Source organism: Drosophila melanogaster, chromosome 2L, assembly GCF_000001215.4.
Source record: "Drosophila melanogaster chromosome 2L".
In the NCBI taxonomy this organism is placed as follows: Eukaryota; Metazoa; Arthropoda; class Insecta; order Diptera; family Drosophilidae; genus Drosophila; species Drosophila melanogaster.
The window spans coordinates 20,635,511-20,650,161 of record NT_033779.5 but is presented as its reverse complement, the minus strand read 5'-3'; the positions used below and the strand labels follow the sequence as shown (position 1 = coordinate 20,650,161).

The window sequence follows — 14,651 nt, the reverse complement described above, 5'->3', positions numbered from 1 at the left end:
AGGAAAACAGCTGACGAGACTGCCAACCTGGGGAAAATCAGCAAGCACAGTAGAGACCAAATAAAACGAAACATACACATATCGCATAATAACACATCCTTAAATATTTAACTTTTTAATTTGGAAAGCTTTCTTGCATGCCTGAACTAATCAAATGAATTCGAATTTTTAATTTTTCATCGCACCGGTAATTTGGAAAACACAGAGAATGCATAAAATTATTTAGCCATCCTTGATGGTTGTTTCTGAGCACCAATCTGCCACACGTTCGTTGTCGGGATCCAGATCAAATCCGTCGTGGTCCAGCTGGCTGGGAACAAATCCGGAGATCCAGGTCCACTTCATTCGCCTGCCCAAGAACGTCTTGAAGTTTCGGCGCAGTTTTCGGTCAAAAGGAATGTTTTGAAGTTCAAAATCATAGCAAAAATAGCCACGAGACCACTGATCATAAGCCACATAGGTAGCTACGCATACCCCGATCCACAGCAGGACGAATACCAGAGTGAACACCAGCTCGTATATATCGGGCAACTTAAAGTAGATTATCCTGATAATAAGCGAGTTAAAATAGGCAGAGTTCGGTGCGGGATGTGTCAGCATAAAGAGCTGGTATCTGCCCCCATGCAGAACGTAAATAAATATCGAAGATGACGTTAGTGAAATCATGCAGCTTAGAAAAAAGTAGATAAGAAAATAGAAAAAGTATCTATAGTTCTCATGACCGATGCAGCAACCAGTAAAGAAGCAGTGATGATCTCGCATCAGGACACAGACGCCACACTTCCTGCAGTGACGTGACCGGGGTGGAGCAAGAATCCCGCACTTGTCGCACTCGTGCCAGTCCTCACTGTGCTGTCCGCGCACCAACTGATTCTTCATAAGCTTGGGATCGATGCTGGGGTCCACCAGGATGCACATGACATAGTTGGACATCACATTCGAAAAGAGGAACAGTCCCAGCAGCAGCTGAAATACGTAACCAGGTGACCAATAATCCGACAACTCCGGCAGAATTATCTCCATTAGAACATAGTATATGGCGGGCAAGCCACATAAAATGAACAAAAATAGGAATTGCTCCAACTTCTCTTTTGGCCATATGTTCTTCAGCGACCGAAACCTCATTATAACGAAAGTGATTTGATCAATTTGTAAAAACTTTACTGCAGATTGCAAAACTGGTTTGGAAAAAGTATTGGTGTGACTTTGAATTAGTTATTCCAGCCTACACGATGTATCAATATTTTTTCTCCCTTTTCCCAACCGTCTCTCAAAAATATTTAAAAAATAAAACTATGGCAAGCTGCATTCTGTTTCTATAAATATAATTTTATTAGATTTTTTACGTCCACTTTTCTGGCATCATGCAAGGGAGCCCTGTAAAATAAATAAAAATTATGCATAAGTATTTAATCATTATTCAGGGGTTACTCTAAATATATATTTTTACAGACAGTTCTAAAGATTTCCTAAAAAAAATATGTGCAAAATTATTTTTCTTTACTTTTGTTTACGGATCATTTTCATAGATTTAATAAATACAAACAAAATTCATGTTGTTTTAAAGAATACCCTTAGTTTCGTTTTTGTATTTGGTATTTTGTTTCCTAGACAATAGCTTAAGACTTGGCCTCAAATACTCCCATATTTATATATACGTACACATAACACTTTAAACTTACAAGTGTGGAAATCCTTCTTACGTAGGGTTTCTGTCAGAGAAATTCGGGTTTCAGCATTATCTAAAAAGAAAGAGTTATTGTAGTGTTGTTGAACATAAAATCACGCAAGCTAACAATATTTTAAAAATCAGATCTACTATCGAGATAAATCAGTCACAGATATCAGACGTCCCTATCTAACGATTTCATCACAAAAAAAAATCATAAATCTTTAGCAATCATTATACTTACAAGTGTGGAAATCATTCTTTCGTCGGTTTTCAGTCAGAAACATCAGTTTTTCTGCATTATCTAAAAAGAAAGAGTTATTGTAGTGTTGTTGAACATAAAATCACGCAAGCTAACAGTATTTTTAAAATCAGATCTACTATCGAGATAAATCAGTCACAGATATCAGACGTCCCTATCTAACGATTTCATCACAAAAAAAAAAAAATCATAAATCTTTAGCAATCATTATACTTACAAGTGTGGAAACCATTCTTTCGTCGGTTTTCAGTCAGAAACATCAGTTTTCTGCATTATATAAAAAGAACGAGTTATTTTAGTGCTGTTGAACATGAAAGCACGTAGGCTAGCAACATTTTTAAAATCAGATCTACTATCGAGATGAATCAGTCACAGTAATCAGTTGTCCCCATCTAACGATTTCATCATGGTTGTGGAGATCTTCTTTCTGTATTATTCTTACCGCGTAAACTTCCCATGCTGGTTGGTCCCAAGAAGTCTCAAAGTGAGACTCTTTGGGTCACAGCTGCCAGGCTGTCAAAGTGAATTGCTCGTTTCTCGTGATCCGCACATCTTTTAGTTACCATATAACTTTCAGCTATTTGACATATCTTTCTCTATTGTATTAAGCAAAATTTTGTTGCGTTTTCTATTAGCCATCGTGCTAATTTAGTTTATTTTTCTTGGAATGGGCAACACGTGGTGCGGCTTTCGGCTGGCATTAAACTGTGACTGCTTCTTCACCACCGTGACAAGAAAGAAGTGACGAACAAGAAAATACTGGAATGGAAATATTCTGTATTTTTTGGTGATTTTTGAGTGGCGCCCCGTTTTTAAGATTTTTTTGAACCTTGCGACGTTTTTTTTTTTAGGTTTTTATTATATAAATAGATATTGCGATTCGGACTCTGCTACGGACACATAACTTGCTTAAAACATGTACAACTTTCGGATCTTAATTGGCCAACAAATGAAATTGCTTATTACTTATGATTTACATGGCAGTCAGAGACCTTTCATGTGACTAATCTGAATCAACAAAACTAATCTCACTCGATACAAGGCTGTCATTACTCAAAAAAAAAGGGCATTTAATTTAATGGGGCTAACCTAAGATAAAAATTAGTATCAAGCCTATTACCAAATACGATTAATGTGGGCAAAAACATAGTATGAATACTATAAATTTAAAAATCTTTGGCTCCCTGAAGATGATTACTGCTCTGTTTTGTCAAATATTGTCGATGTTATCGAGCAGGAGTTTGCGAACAAGACGAGCATGTCATGTCTGATTCTCTGATTCTGATTTAAGAAGTATAATCCTTTTTTTTGGTTGCGACAGTCTTGCATTAAGTGAGCTATCTGTATACTAATTGGGTCACAGGCGACTCATGGGTCCTCTGTGGATGTGGTTGCCTCTTGCGCTTGCTGCTCTTGCTCCAGCTCCTGCTGCTGAGCCAATCGCAGACGCTTTTTGGCCTGGATGTCGGCCAAAGTTTGTTCGATGGAGCGCACATCCTTCTTATTCTTGCTAGGCACGAATCCGTAGCTTTGGTTGGTCTCCGTCTTACGGGCCGCCTGCAGTGCGGCCGACTCTCCGATGAGGTGGGCATACTTGGCCTTGTAGTTGGTCGTGGGCTTAACTTCGCCGGAGTCCTGATCCGCTGATGTGGATGTGGACGAGCCTGAACTTGCTGCTTCGGATGTGGAGGCTTCTTTGTCACTTTGCTCCTGCGCCAATCGTTCCCGCCGTCGCTCCGCGTACTCCTTGGCTATCTCCTCGTTCCAACCGTCTCCGTTCCGACGGGCCGTGACCTCATCCTCGCCAGGAGCGTGTTCCTTTTTGTACACAACCGAATGTCGGTCCACATCCTCGCGGCCAAAGCTCATGGCAATGAAGCCGCCATTTTCGGCTACTTCGTGGATCACCGAGCGATGCACTTTATCCAGCGGCTGAAACTCGATGCATCGCCTGTCGTCCTTGGCGAATCGCCCCATCCGTTCGTCTACATATTTTCGGAATCGGAGGAGCTCCTCTTTCTGTTTGTTCTGCATCCGCTCTAACATTTCGCGCTGTTTCTTGATCAGCGTCTTCTGTTGCTCGTTGTTGGCAGGCGGCGCATCCATGGCGTTGAGTATTGAGTCGAGCAGATCCATTTTTCCGCCGTGTTTTCCTCGCTTAATGTTGAGCAATTGGCGGATGTGCGCCTGCAATGCCATCGAAAGATATGCGAGGGAATTTCAGTTAATCGAGCTGTTCGCTCTTCGTGGCCGTATTGTTAGGAACTTACCACTCTCTGGCGTTTATTATTATCCCGTTGAGATGTTTGATTGCGGTTGATCAGCTTGTTTTAGGTGGTTTAATGTAATTATAATTATATTGACTACCGGTGCTTGTGCACCAAATAAACTCTGCAAAAAATACTGAAAGTGAGGATGGCCAACTTGGTCGCTATTGCCATACTTCGGTATTTTCGAATCGCAAAACAGCTGTTTACACTCGACGGACGACTTGAAACATAAATTCTTGAAAGATTTAAAAAAATGTATATACAATATCTTGCTCAAAACATGTAAAAAGAGGTTAGACATTTCATTTTGTAATTTTAAATTGATTAAAGCATGTAGAGCATGAACGTTTAACAAGTTCTACGTTTTTACATCATAAAATATTATTGTGAACATATTTAAATTTCATATTATGCAATGAAATTTGTCTTCATATTATTTGCACTTGCCCTATCTACGTATGTGAACAAAATAAACACGCTCACCAGAACATTATACACTTTCCTTGCAGCGCAGTGTAAATAAGTTCAGAAAACGTGTTGGCAGGTTCGTTAGAACGCTCTTGCTTTTGAAATATATTTTCTACGATAAATCCGCATAGGTACCGTTTGAAATCGGGGACACGTGCCAAAATGGATTCACAAAGGTCCACGTTGGTCCACTGGTTCCGTAAAGGACTCCGGTTGCACGACAATCCGGCATTATCGCACATTTTTACCGCCGCTAACGCTGCTCCAGGAAAATACTTTGTTCGCCCGATTTTCATTTTGGATCCAGGAATCCTCGATTGGATGCAAGTGGGTGCCAATCGATGGCGATTCCTGCAGCAAACGCTGGAGGACTTGGATAACCAGCTTCGGAAACTTAATTCCCGTCTGTTTGTGGTGCGCGGGAAGCCCGCAGAGGTTTTTCCCCGTATTTTTAAGAGTTGGCGCGTGGAAATGCTAACTTTTGAGACAGATATCGAGCCGTACTCCGTGACCCGGGATGCTGCCGTGCAGAAGTTGGCCAAGGCAGAGGGTGTGAGAGTGGAAACTCATTGCTCCCACACGATTTATAATCCGGAATTAGTAATAGCGAAGAATCTTGGCAAGGCTCCAATTACCTATCAAAAGTTCCTGGGCATTGTGGAGCAACTAAAGGTACCTAAAGTTCTAGGGGTTCCTGAAAAGCTTAAAAACATGCCTACACCACCCAAAGATGAGGTGGAGCAAAAGGATTCGGCGGCCTATGATTGTCCTACGATGAAGCAATTAGTAAAACGCCCGGAGGAACTGGGCCCTAATAAGTTTCCGGGAGGTAAAAACATAGTTAAACTCTTGATCACAACTACAACAATGTGGATTTCTTTTTATCAAACAGGCGAAACAGAGGCACTGCGCCGCATGGAGGAATCCCTAAAGGATGAAATTTGGGTTGCCCGCTTTGAGAAGCCCAACACGGCACCCAACTCGCTGGAGCCTAGCACTACCGTACTAAGCCCTTACCTCAAATTTGGATGCCTTAGTGCCCGACTGTTCAATCAAAAGCTCAAGGAAATTATCAAACGCCAGCCGAAGCACTCGCAGCCGCCCGTTTCGCTCATTGGACAACTCATGTGGAGGGAATTTTACTACACAGTGGCGGCTGCGGAACCCAATTTCGATCGAATGTTGGGCAATGTATACTGCATGCAAATTCCGTGGCAGGAGCATCCAGATCACTTGGAGGCCTGGACACACGGACGCACAGGATATCCTTTCATCGACGCCATCATGCGTCAGCTGCGCCAGGAGGGTTGGATCCATCATCTGGCCCGGCATGCAGTGGCATGTTTCTTAACGCGCGGAGACCTCTGGATCAGTTGGGAGGAGGGACAGCGGGTGTTCGAGCAGCTGCTGCTGGATCAGGACTGGGCACTAAACGCTGGCAACTGGATGTGGCTATCTGCGTCCGCTTTCTTTCACCAGTATTTTCGCGTCTACAGTCCGGTGGCGTTTGGCAAGAAAACGGATCCCCAAGGGCACTATATCAGGAAGTATGTGCCGGAACTCTCAAAATATCCTGCTGGCTGTATTTATGAGCCCTGGAAGGCGTCGCTGGTGGATCAGCGGGCATACGGCTGCGTCCTCGGCACGGATTATCCCCACCGGATTGTTAAACACGAAGTGGTGCACAAGGAGAACATTAAGAGAATGGGCGCCGCCTACAAAGTAAATCGGGAGGTGCGCACTGGCAAGGAGGAGGAGTCGTCTTTCGAGGAGAAATCAGAAACCTCCACGTCTGGCAAGCGGAAGGTGCGAAGGGCAACCGGAAGTGCCCCTAAGCGAAAACGTTAAAACCTAAAATTTGTTCGCTACCTTATGTAAAAGGTAGTTAGATCTACGGAGTGAGCTAATATGAATTAAGGATGGAAGAATTGTTTTATGTACTATTTTAGGTATAAATCTATAAACTTCTTGATTGTTACCCTACCGAAATTTAGGTATAAAACGAGTATATAGTATTTGTTGGAATTGGAATTGGAATTGGAATGTTCGAGTTGTCAATAGGTATAAGAGGGTGACAAAAGAATATGTTTAAACGCTTGTGTACTTCACATAAAATGCACCAATAAAGATATTGATACGGCGATAGTGATTTCATTTATATTTCAATTTCAGTAATTATCAGTAACCAGTGTAGCCTGGCCTTTAACTTCCTTCACAATCGAGATTTGTCAGTTGTCGGGTTTAGCTGGGAATTTTAGTCATATCTAAAATTTCGGCAACATAAGACCTTCCAATTTTTGTTTGTAAATAAGAACGTTTTTTAAATTTAACTTCGGTTTTTGTTCTGTTGGGTAGTTAGTTTCCGCACTCGAAACACCGACAAAAACCATGTTTCGCAATCTTTCGATGCTGAGGAATCAGCTGGCGCTGCACCGTGTCCGTGTGGCCCGCTCGACCTTGCACTCCAAAATGTCTACTGGTCTTACTTGCCTCACCATTGACCGTCCGCGGAACATCGATGGCGTGACCGTGATAGATATCAATATAAATGAGATGGCCAAGACTGACGTAGAGTTTAATCGCAATTTCGTCAATTCGCTGACATTGATGGACCATACTCCATTCAAAGAGGTGACCAACATAGTGGACGCGGATGCAGTTGAGTCGCCACCAGCAGAGAATCCGATTTCTGGAGATACCGTGGAGATCCTGCCTACTGGCGCACCTAGTTCCGTCGTAGGCGTCGACGGCAACCCCATTGTCCCCATCGAGATTGATGGCTGGAACCAGGACGAGGAGGATCCCACCGTGCAAAAGAACGTCCAGGACGTGGACATTGGTAACGATGACGAGTACAAGGCCGAGATGGAGCTGCGGGTGCCGGAGGTCAGGGAAGGTCGAACCGAGTACAAGGGCATCAAGGTGACGTTGCCGGAATCGGCCAACCAGGATGTCGGCACTTATCGCTTCCGCCGCGATCCAAAGGATCTGGAGGAGGTCGGCGACGACACGCGCCTGGTTCGATACGACAAGTAGAAAAACTGGTTCCAAAATTCTTAAGGATTTTTTTGGACGACTTCCGCTTGCGACTATTCCAATTTTTTAGCGTATTCAATAGGTTTTCGGTAAAAGGAAGCACTAGCATTGATGTAATAAAAAAAAACATATTTATATGTTCAGTTAATAGAAATTTTACTTTTTTCTTTGCTTCATTAATCTGTAAACTAAAATTTAGCCTTATTGCCTGATCTAGATAGAAATGCGACCATATGGACTCGCATCCGCAATCTGCAAAATTGCAAATTTGTCCAAAGTTCGATTGACGATTATGATGCGGACATGGCCACTAAGAACTGTCAGTTGGCAACCGGTCATGCTTTAATGAAAACCCAACTAGAGACCGCGACCACTATTTTAACCCACCCATGCCACATGCCGCATGCCCCATACCCCATGCCCCGCGCCTACATCCACATCCACTCTCCATATCACAAAAGATCGCTTTGTGGTCAGTGGCAACCGAATCCGGGGCAAACACTTCCCATAAATTGCATTAAAAGCGGGCCAGGAGCGAAAACTACTCGCAACAATGCAGCCGGACATAAACACGCTGCAAAATGTTTGTAGGCTCTAAACCAAAATTGAATTTGCGGTTTTGCCTGCGGGGCGTGGCAGTGGGCGTGGGTGTGGCCGTGGGCGTAGCTGTTGGCGTAGGCATTTAGTCGGCGGCCGGTGGTGTGACAGTATCTGTGCAGGTGGGGGCCGGCCAAATAACTGTAAATGAAGCTAAAATGTGGTCAGCCGAATTGTGGATGCAATAAAAATGGCCACGGGCTCTGCGAAATGAAAGTATGGTCAACGAGATTGATTATAATCAATATTAACAGGGCCGGAAACTCGTTGCTGGAAGCTCTCGAAAGATACATATATGTGTATATATTGATATAATGCACTATCTAGATACTAGTAATACTAGCTTAGTAATAACTATACTCATCCGGATTTTCAGAGCTTTCACTTAGTTCACTAGACTGCACTTTAGTTGTTTCGCATTGTTTCGAGTTGCGTATGAGGTTTGTTTGCTTAGTTAAATTCGAAAAATTGTGGGCCAATTTAAGGGATCTTTTCTGGCGTTGGTAATACTTGAGACACCCTTTATCCTTTATCGGGACTTTGGCCATAATATCGGATATGAGGTCATCGATCGCCGTAATGCGTTCCCTAATTTTATTTTCCAATTGCAAGCGACGTTCGTCGTAGTTTTTAAATTCAGCTTTGACCTTCATTTTGTCTTCCAATCTTCTCGACTTGCTAGTTTTCTCAAGTTTGCCAATCCACTGAGAGAATTCGGGATTGCTAAGAGCTTGCAGTTTATATTTCTCCACAAGTCCCTTTAGTCGAATTGTGGCTTCGTCATTAAGCTGGCCAATTGTAGTGCCAAGTACTGCATAAATATTGCTTAAATGAGTGTCTGTCTTGGGATATCTGTACAAATGTACTATGTACTTACTGTAGCCAATATTTGCCAATAGGCATATTGCCATAAACTTCATATTGGCGGTTCGAAATGCTAACTGAAGTGAATAGCTAAAATGGGAAAGTCTACAAAGGGCAAAGCAAATCGATGGATATGCACATGCATATTAAGCATATTAAATAGATTAAGCTTAAATACTTAAGCCATGCAAAGCAACTGCGGTTAAAAAAACCTTATCACACAAATTCAAACAAATATTCAACAGGCTTGCCCATAATTAATTAAGCTTGAATTATTCCAAAGTATTTCAATCAAAAGCGATATTTTATTTGATTTGGTTAAACATATTTATCATAAGTAGTCAACAAAGTAAGGGTCACCAAGCCTGCCGTCATCCAATCCATGAGGGCATCTTACACTATTTTGGTAGAGAACCTGTTGTTTTCTTTCATTGGAGGACTTGTAGGCACTTTCAAGTTCAGCTTCCTGATTAAGGTAGAATCGAAGACATCTCTTGCTTGCGTTTCTTATGGCAATTATGGATCTGATCGTTATCAAGCGCTCAGTAATTTGATCCTCAAGTCTTTGCCGATGCTTATTGTAGTGATTGAATTCATCGGCAACGGTGTTTACCCTTTCTATCCACTGGTAGAACTCGGGGTTTCCGGTGGATAGGTATTTGTACTTGTTTGAAATATTATGAAGCCTCCACGTCGCCAGCCTGTCCATTTCTGCTAAGGATTCACTTAGAACTGTGGAATATATTGTAATTTCCTGTCATATTAGAGGCTGATATCTCAATCTGGATCTGCAATGAACTCACCAAAGCCCAGATTCGCCAATACTAAGAGTGCTATTATCTTCATTCCGCTAACCAACAAATGCATCTGATACGGATATTTTAAATATTGTTAATTTATAAACCTAAAATAATATATAAAGGAGTGTAGAAAACCCATTCGTCAAGCTTTGCGATTGACTTTTTACACTCTTAAAAAAAAAATGTGCAACAAATGCTAGGTAAACAAGACTTGAAGCCATATGCATTTTTAAACCAATTCGATACAAACATGTCATATTAATGCTCGCTTAATAACTTATAGATATAAGCCTCATTTTCAGTAATACCCATGGAAATAGACTTGTGTACTCGGAAAAACTGACTGCCACCAGTTTTCGTCGGAAATAATGGGGTTGGTGACATGTGGTCCATGTGCTGTTGCTGCTACTTTTAAGGGCGTCCGTCGGCTGCCGGGAAAACTTAATCCTTAAACATCCGACGCCAAAAACCAGTGCGGTTTTAAATTAAACAATATAACAAGCTCTAGTCCAGTTCCTCGACTATCTAGAGGACTAGATACCCATTTGCCAGTTGGTCGGAGTGCGAACAAGAATTTTCAACCATTTTTTGGTATATTGGCAGAGTAGGTGTTCGATAAAGGTTAACCAAAAGCGACCTTTTATTTGATTTCATTGGACAATTTTATGATCAATAGCCTAGATAGTAATCATAATCATATCCTTGTATCTCCGGTGGTGCAGAGCATTCCCTCATATTTCTCATATACACCTCTTCTTTTCTCTTATTTGAGAACTTGTAGGCATTCTTAAGTTCATTTTCCTGATGCTGGCTAGGGATTAGGGATCTGAGCGTGTTCAAGCGCTGAGTAATGTTATCTTCAAGCAATTGGCGTTGCTTATCGTATATTTTGAAGTAACCTTCTGTGTCCAAGCTTTAAGGCAGCAACGTTGTTTACTTTTTCAATCCACCGGGAGAACTCCGCGTTTCCGGTGGCTAAGTATTTATACTTGTTTACAATATTTCGAAGTCTCCACGTCGCCAGCCTGTCGTGTTCTTCATATTCCCTACTACTTAGGGCTGTGAAATGTATTGTAATTTCCTGTCATATTAGAGGCTGATATCTGAATCTGGGGCTGCAATGAACTAACCACAGCTCAGATTCGCTAATACTAAGAGGGATATTTTCTTCATTCCGCTAACCAGCAATGTCTACTGATACGGTTATTTAAAATATTATTTATTTATAGAGCTAAAATAACAAATAAAAAAGTGTTGCCATTCGGCAATCTGATAATTGTATGCAGTTGACTTTTTACATTCTTAAAAGAAATGTGTGCGCATTCCGCGCACATTAAGGACTTAATATATATAAATAGAAATAAAATATATGAATAATGTAGAAAATAACTAAGTTAAATAATGAAGTACAAATAAAGAATAATTATATTAATGAGTAAATAAGTAGTAAAGCGAAGCAATTGAAATTTAAATATTTGAGAGCGCCCGCCCGCAAGCACTGGCGGCTGGTCACACTGTTCCGAGTAGGCTGGGCACGCTAATCCAGGCAAATGCCACGCAGCCGACGGGCACACTAACCCAGCAGGTGCTTTTACGAAGTGGGCGACTGCCGGGTTATTAAGCAAGGCACTTCACAGCTCGGTTAATAGATCACGTCGTCTCTCTTTCGCTTTTAGCGCACCTTAAACGGGTTCCCAAGTGATCTCTCACTCTCTCTCTCTCTCTCTCACTCTCTCTTGTCGCTGATCTTAAAACGGTTTTCCAAGTAATCTTTCTCTCTTGTGAAGCACCTTCAACGTTTTCTCAAGCGATCTCGCCTTCTTCTCTGACATCACGGAAATTGGTTTGGAGCTAAGACAGGATCCGAGAAATTTCTCCGTGGTCATGTCAGAGGTGGCCTCTAGATGTATAGACTTCGTACTGAAGCTTACGAATACGCATACATAGCCTATAGTAATTTGACAGCCGCTACTCTTAGAGTAGGACCCGTTCCGAGAAGTAGGTGCGCACTATACGGACTACGTAGGCTGGCACCACTAAGGCGGTTAGTGCATCTAGGATCCGGTCCCACATCATCTGGTGCATCCGAAAGCGTAGACCGCTACTACAACCACTCTTTTGACAGCATCCACCGTGGATCGCGCTTTCCTGAAACCAAACTGGAACCGTGAGAGGTCTCCTGCGTCTGAGATAGCCCTCTCCACACCAACGCACACCAGTTTGGAGCTTGCACACCAGGAGCTTGCCATTTCCATCGATGAGGCATATCGGGGGGACCATGAAGGCTCCTCGGGTGGCTTCCCTGGTTTTGTGCGGAGCAGCAGTTTTTGGTTCTTTCAACAGGTTGGGAAGACGTCTTTAGTCATGCACTTGGTGAACGCCTTTGCAAAAGTGGGCTAGCTGGAGGGAGAGCGCTAGCCGAAGCGCCCTGTTGCGAATTCCGTCGAGCCCGGGGCCTTGCCGTCCATCAGTAGCTTCGCCAACTCCAGGATCTCCTCCCTGCTGACCGTGGCGTCTGCTTCGACGTGGCCATCTTTGGCTGGGTCAGCGGGACATAACCCGTCCATCAACTAAAACAGATGCTCCAATACACTGCGGAGCTTCACAGGGTCGAGGGGCGTGGGAGTCCTCGTGGATGCCCTCTTGACCACCACCTTGTAGTGAAACGATTTGTAACGCTAGGGTGGTGCTAAGAGATATTCCAGGACGCACACGCAAATGTCCAGTTGCTCCTTGTCGGTTATGTGGGGAATCTCATCTTGTCCTGAAATCTCAGCCCAATTTCAATCTGCTGATATATTGTAATTGCGTGCTACGACAATTAAGAAAAAGGCCATGCACGACACTGACAACGGACAAAAAGATTCGCTCGATCCGTAGATGTGGTGAAGGATCATGTAATGCCCGCCCTTCCTTGGCCATTCTATACCGAAAATAACAAACAGTTGTCATCCTGAATGGCCCCTTTTGGTCGTTAACCGCGGCTCACAGGAAATACATCCTAGTCAGAGGCAAACGAGTTAGGTTTTCAAAACATTTAAGAAAATATATATTTTAACACGACTGATATTTCTTAAAGCTATTATACATGCTAGCCAAAACTTAATAAAATTTGGACCGCTAATAATCATAATTTGCAGTTTTCTATTCCCACTTAAATAATTTATAACCAGCTACCAGTATAAGGAAAAATGATCCCCTTGGAAAATAATTAACTTAGATAAAATAATTGAATGGTGGAATGGGTGGACTTTATTATTATTCCATACTTCTTATTATAATAAATAAATCAGTCAATGTGTTCACTTGCCCAGTTTTGGGAATCCACCGACGAAAGCGCTTCGGAAACACTGCTGCGCCACTTTCGATATTTCCTTACTCTTCTCGCTTAATCCCACCCAAACCCGTTGTCCGATATCACATGGGTTAATTGTTGTTCCAGATCGCTGCTTTTCTGGTGCGGTCAAAAGCCCAGTCTGAGCTAGCCGCCGTCTGGTAGGGCTCGCTAAGTAACGCAAGATCCGCTCTGCGTTCCCGCACCGTCTGGGATAACAGGCCTTGGGTTGCCGTGCACTGATTCAGATTCATCAGTGCGGATGGTGAAGTGGTCTGGACCCGTGAGCGAATTTTAATTATACCTGTTAGTAAAAGGTAATACTAGATTCGTTGAACGCAGAAGAAAGCGTTTCAGACTATATAAAGTATATACATATATTCTTGATCAGGATCAATAGCCGAGGCGATCTAGCCATGTCCATCTGTCCGCATGAACGTCGAGATCTCAGGAACTACAAAAGCAAGAAGGTTGAGACTTGGCATACAGATTCTAGAGACAAAGACGCAGAGCAAGATTGTTGGCCCATGCTGCCACGCCCACTCTAACCGCATAAAACTGCCACGCCCGCACTTTTGAAAATTTTTTTTGATTTTTTCACACTTTTATTAGTCCTTGCAAATCGATAGAGATTTGCCAAAAAACCTTTTGCCACGCCCACTCTAACGCCCTAAAGCCGCCAAAACGGTCACGTCCACACTTTTAAACAGTTTTTAACTTTTTTTCTCATTTTATTAACCAATATCTATCGATATTCAAGAATAATTATATAATTTCGCGTTCGCATTCACACTAGCTGAGTAACGGGCATCTGAAACGGTCGTGGAACTCGACTATATTATTTTCTTGTATATAAGATATCAGAGGATACTTGATCAGGAGAATGCCGAGAAACAAAAATTTGTTTCTTTAGTGGAACCAACGTGAGGTGTTTTGGCACTGCAGATAAAATTTTTCTCTATATTCTATATTCTATACTCTATATTCCCTTGAGGAGGTAAACTAATCGGGAGAGGTAAAATCACTGGTTGAGAAACCAGTGCAGACAAGTTGGTATCTTAAGCTGGACTTCCTCCAAAACCGCAAAACAGCTGGGGGGCGTTCCCCTTAGGCATAACTATTAATGTATCTACCGCAGTTAAAGCTAGGCCCCCTGGTATAAGTCAAACATCTGACTGCACACTGTGAAAGGTGCTATTTTAAAGGTTGCCATTTTGATGTTTAATGAAAGAAGAGCTTAGCTTCTGCTCTGTTCGAGGTTCTTTATTTGAATAATCAAAGTGTGCTGAAGTTGGGTTCAGCTAACCCGCACATACATTGCTTATATCTATGTATTCTTACTTACATTTAT

General features: G+C 42.4%; 6 protein-coding genes, 1 long non-coding RNA gene, 3 other non-coding genes and 1 pseudogene across 16 annotated transcripts, besides 6 other annotated features; 2 read left to right on the top strand and 9 right to left on the bottom strand.

The window, feature by feature from the left end:
* Positions 1-82: 82 nt before the first annotated feature.
* Positions 83-1,250, bottom strand: CG18810 (uncharacterized protein). The gene has a single exon (NM_144413.3). The coding sequence runs from the start codon at positions 1,123-1,125 to the stop codon at positions 223-225; it is 903 nt and encodes a 300-aa protein (NP_652670.2). The 5' UTR covers positions 1,126-1,250; the 3' UTR covers positions 83-222.
* A 63-nt stretch (positions 1,251-1,313) lies between these two features.
* Uhg3 (U snoRNA host gene 3) lies at positions 1,314-2,629 on the bottom strand. Of its 3 annotated transcripts, NR_033155.1 has the most exons (5): positions 2,374-2,629; positions 2,149-2,198; positions 1,914-1,973; positions 1,683-1,742; positions 1,314-1,377 (listed from the first exon to the last, which is right to left on the bottom strand). It is a non-coding gene; the product is annotated as a U snoRNA host gene 3 (long non-coding RNA). The 3 variants fall into 3 exon arrangements; NR_033154.1 differs by having other exon boundaries at positions 2,149-2,629; NR_001676.2 differs by having other exon boundaries at positions 1,683-1,973.
* snoRNA:Me28S-C2645c lies at positions 1,806-1,880 on the bottom strand. Its single transcript, NR_003783.1, has one exon. It is a non-coding gene; the product is annotated as a snoRNA:Me28S-C2645c (small nucleolar RNA).
* Positions 2,037-2,111, bottom strand: snoRNA:Me28S-C2645b. Its single transcript, NR_003782.1, has one exon. It is a non-coding gene; the product is annotated as a snoRNA:Me28S-C2645b (small nucleolar RNA).
* Positions 2,271-2,345, bottom strand: snoRNA:Me28S-C2645a. The gene has a single exon (NR_003781.1). It is a non-coding gene; the product is annotated as a snoRNA:Me28S-C2645a (small nucleolar RNA).
* Positions 2,630-2,780: 151 nt separating the features above from the next.
* Positions 2,781-4,340, bottom strand: CG2608 (uncharacterized protein). The gene is made up of 2 exons (NM_136198.4): positions 4,202-4,340; positions 2,781-4,118 (listed from the first exon to the last, which is right to left on the bottom strand). Exon 2 carries the CDS (start codon positions 4,065-4,067, stop codon positions 3,300-3,302), a length of 768 nt encoding a protein of 255 aa, NP_610042.1. The 5' UTR covers positions 4,068-4,118; positions 4,202-4,340; the 3' UTR covers positions 2,781-3,299.
* A 30-nt stretch (positions 4,341-4,370) lies between these two features.
* On the top strand, positions 4,371-6,811 carry phr6-4 ((6-4)-photolyase). 4 transcript variants are annotated; one of them, NM_165334.3, is made up of 4 exons: positions 4,371-4,493; positions 4,711-4,745; positions 4,801-5,498; positions 5,562-6,811. In NM_165334.3, the coding sequence occupies exons 3-4, from the start codon at positions 4,832-4,834 to the stop codon at positions 6,515-6,517; spliced, it is 1,623 nt and encodes a 540-aa protein (NP_724274.1). In that variant the 5' UTR covers positions 4,371-4,493; positions 4,711-4,745; positions 4,801-4,831; the 3' UTR covers positions 6,518-6,811. The 4 variants fall into 4 exon arrangements, with proteins under 4 accessions (NP_724274.1, NP_477188.1, NP_001260633.1 ...); NM_057840.5 differs by having other exon boundaries at positions 4,711-5,498; NM_001273704.1 differs by lacking the exon at positions 4,371-4,493 and having other exon boundaries at positions 4,705-4,745.
* A 106-nt stretch (positions 6,812-6,917) lies between these two features.
* On the top strand, positions 6,918-7,856 carry CG17470 (uncharacterized protein). Its single transcript, NM_136197.3, has one exon. The coding sequence runs from the start codon at positions 7,058-7,060 to the stop codon at positions 7,703-7,705; it is 648 nt and encodes a 215-aa protein (NP_610041.1). The 5' UTR covers positions 6,918-7,057; the 3' UTR covers positions 7,706-7,856.
* An 89-nt stretch (positions 7,857-7,945) lies between these two features.
* Sfp38D (Seminal fluid protein 38D) lies at positions 7,946-9,245 on the bottom strand. 2 transcript variants are annotated; one of them, NM_001273702.1, is made up of 2 exons: positions 9,180-9,245; positions 7,946-9,113 (listed from the first exon to the last, which is right to left on the bottom strand). In NM_001273702.1, exons 1-2 carry the CDS (start codon positions 9,220-9,222, stop codon positions 8,647-8,649), a joined length of 510 nt encoding a protein of 169 aa, NP_001260631.1. In that variant the 5' UTR covers positions 9,223-9,245; the 3' UTR covers positions 7,946-8,646. The 2 variants fall into 2 exon arrangements, with proteins under 2 accessions (NP_001260631.1, NP_001163023.1); NM_001169552.1 differs by having other exon boundaries at positions 8,540-9,113.
* Positions 9,246-9,443: 198 nt separating this feature from the next.
* CG31680 (uncharacterized protein) lies at positions 9,444-10,041 on the bottom strand. The gene is made up of 2 exons (NM_165333.3): positions 9,970-10,041; positions 9,444-9,898 (listed from the first exon to the last, which is right to left on the bottom strand). Exons 1-2 carry the CDS (start codon positions 10,010-10,012, stop codon positions 9,498-9,500), a joined length of 444 nt encoding a protein of 147 aa, NP_724273.1. The 5' UTR covers positions 10,013-10,041; the 3' UTR covers positions 9,444-9,497.
* A 542-nt stretch (positions 10,042-10,583) lies between these two features.
* CR43158 lies at positions 10,584-11,147 on the bottom strand (annotated as a pseudogene).
* A 685-nt stretch (positions 11,148-11,832) lies between these two features.
* Positions 11,833-11,915: a mobile genetic element.
* A 21-nt stretch (positions 11,916-11,936) lies between these two features.
* Positions 11,937-13,551: a mobile genetic element.
* Positions 13,552-13,558: 7 nt separating this feature from the next.
* Positions 13,559-14,377: a mobile genetic element.
* Positions 13,639-13,790: a mobile genetic element.
* Positions 14,038-14,138: a mobile genetic element.
* Positions 14,378-14,533: 156 nt separating the features above from the next.
* Positions 14,534-14,651: part of a mobile genetic element that runs on past the window's edge.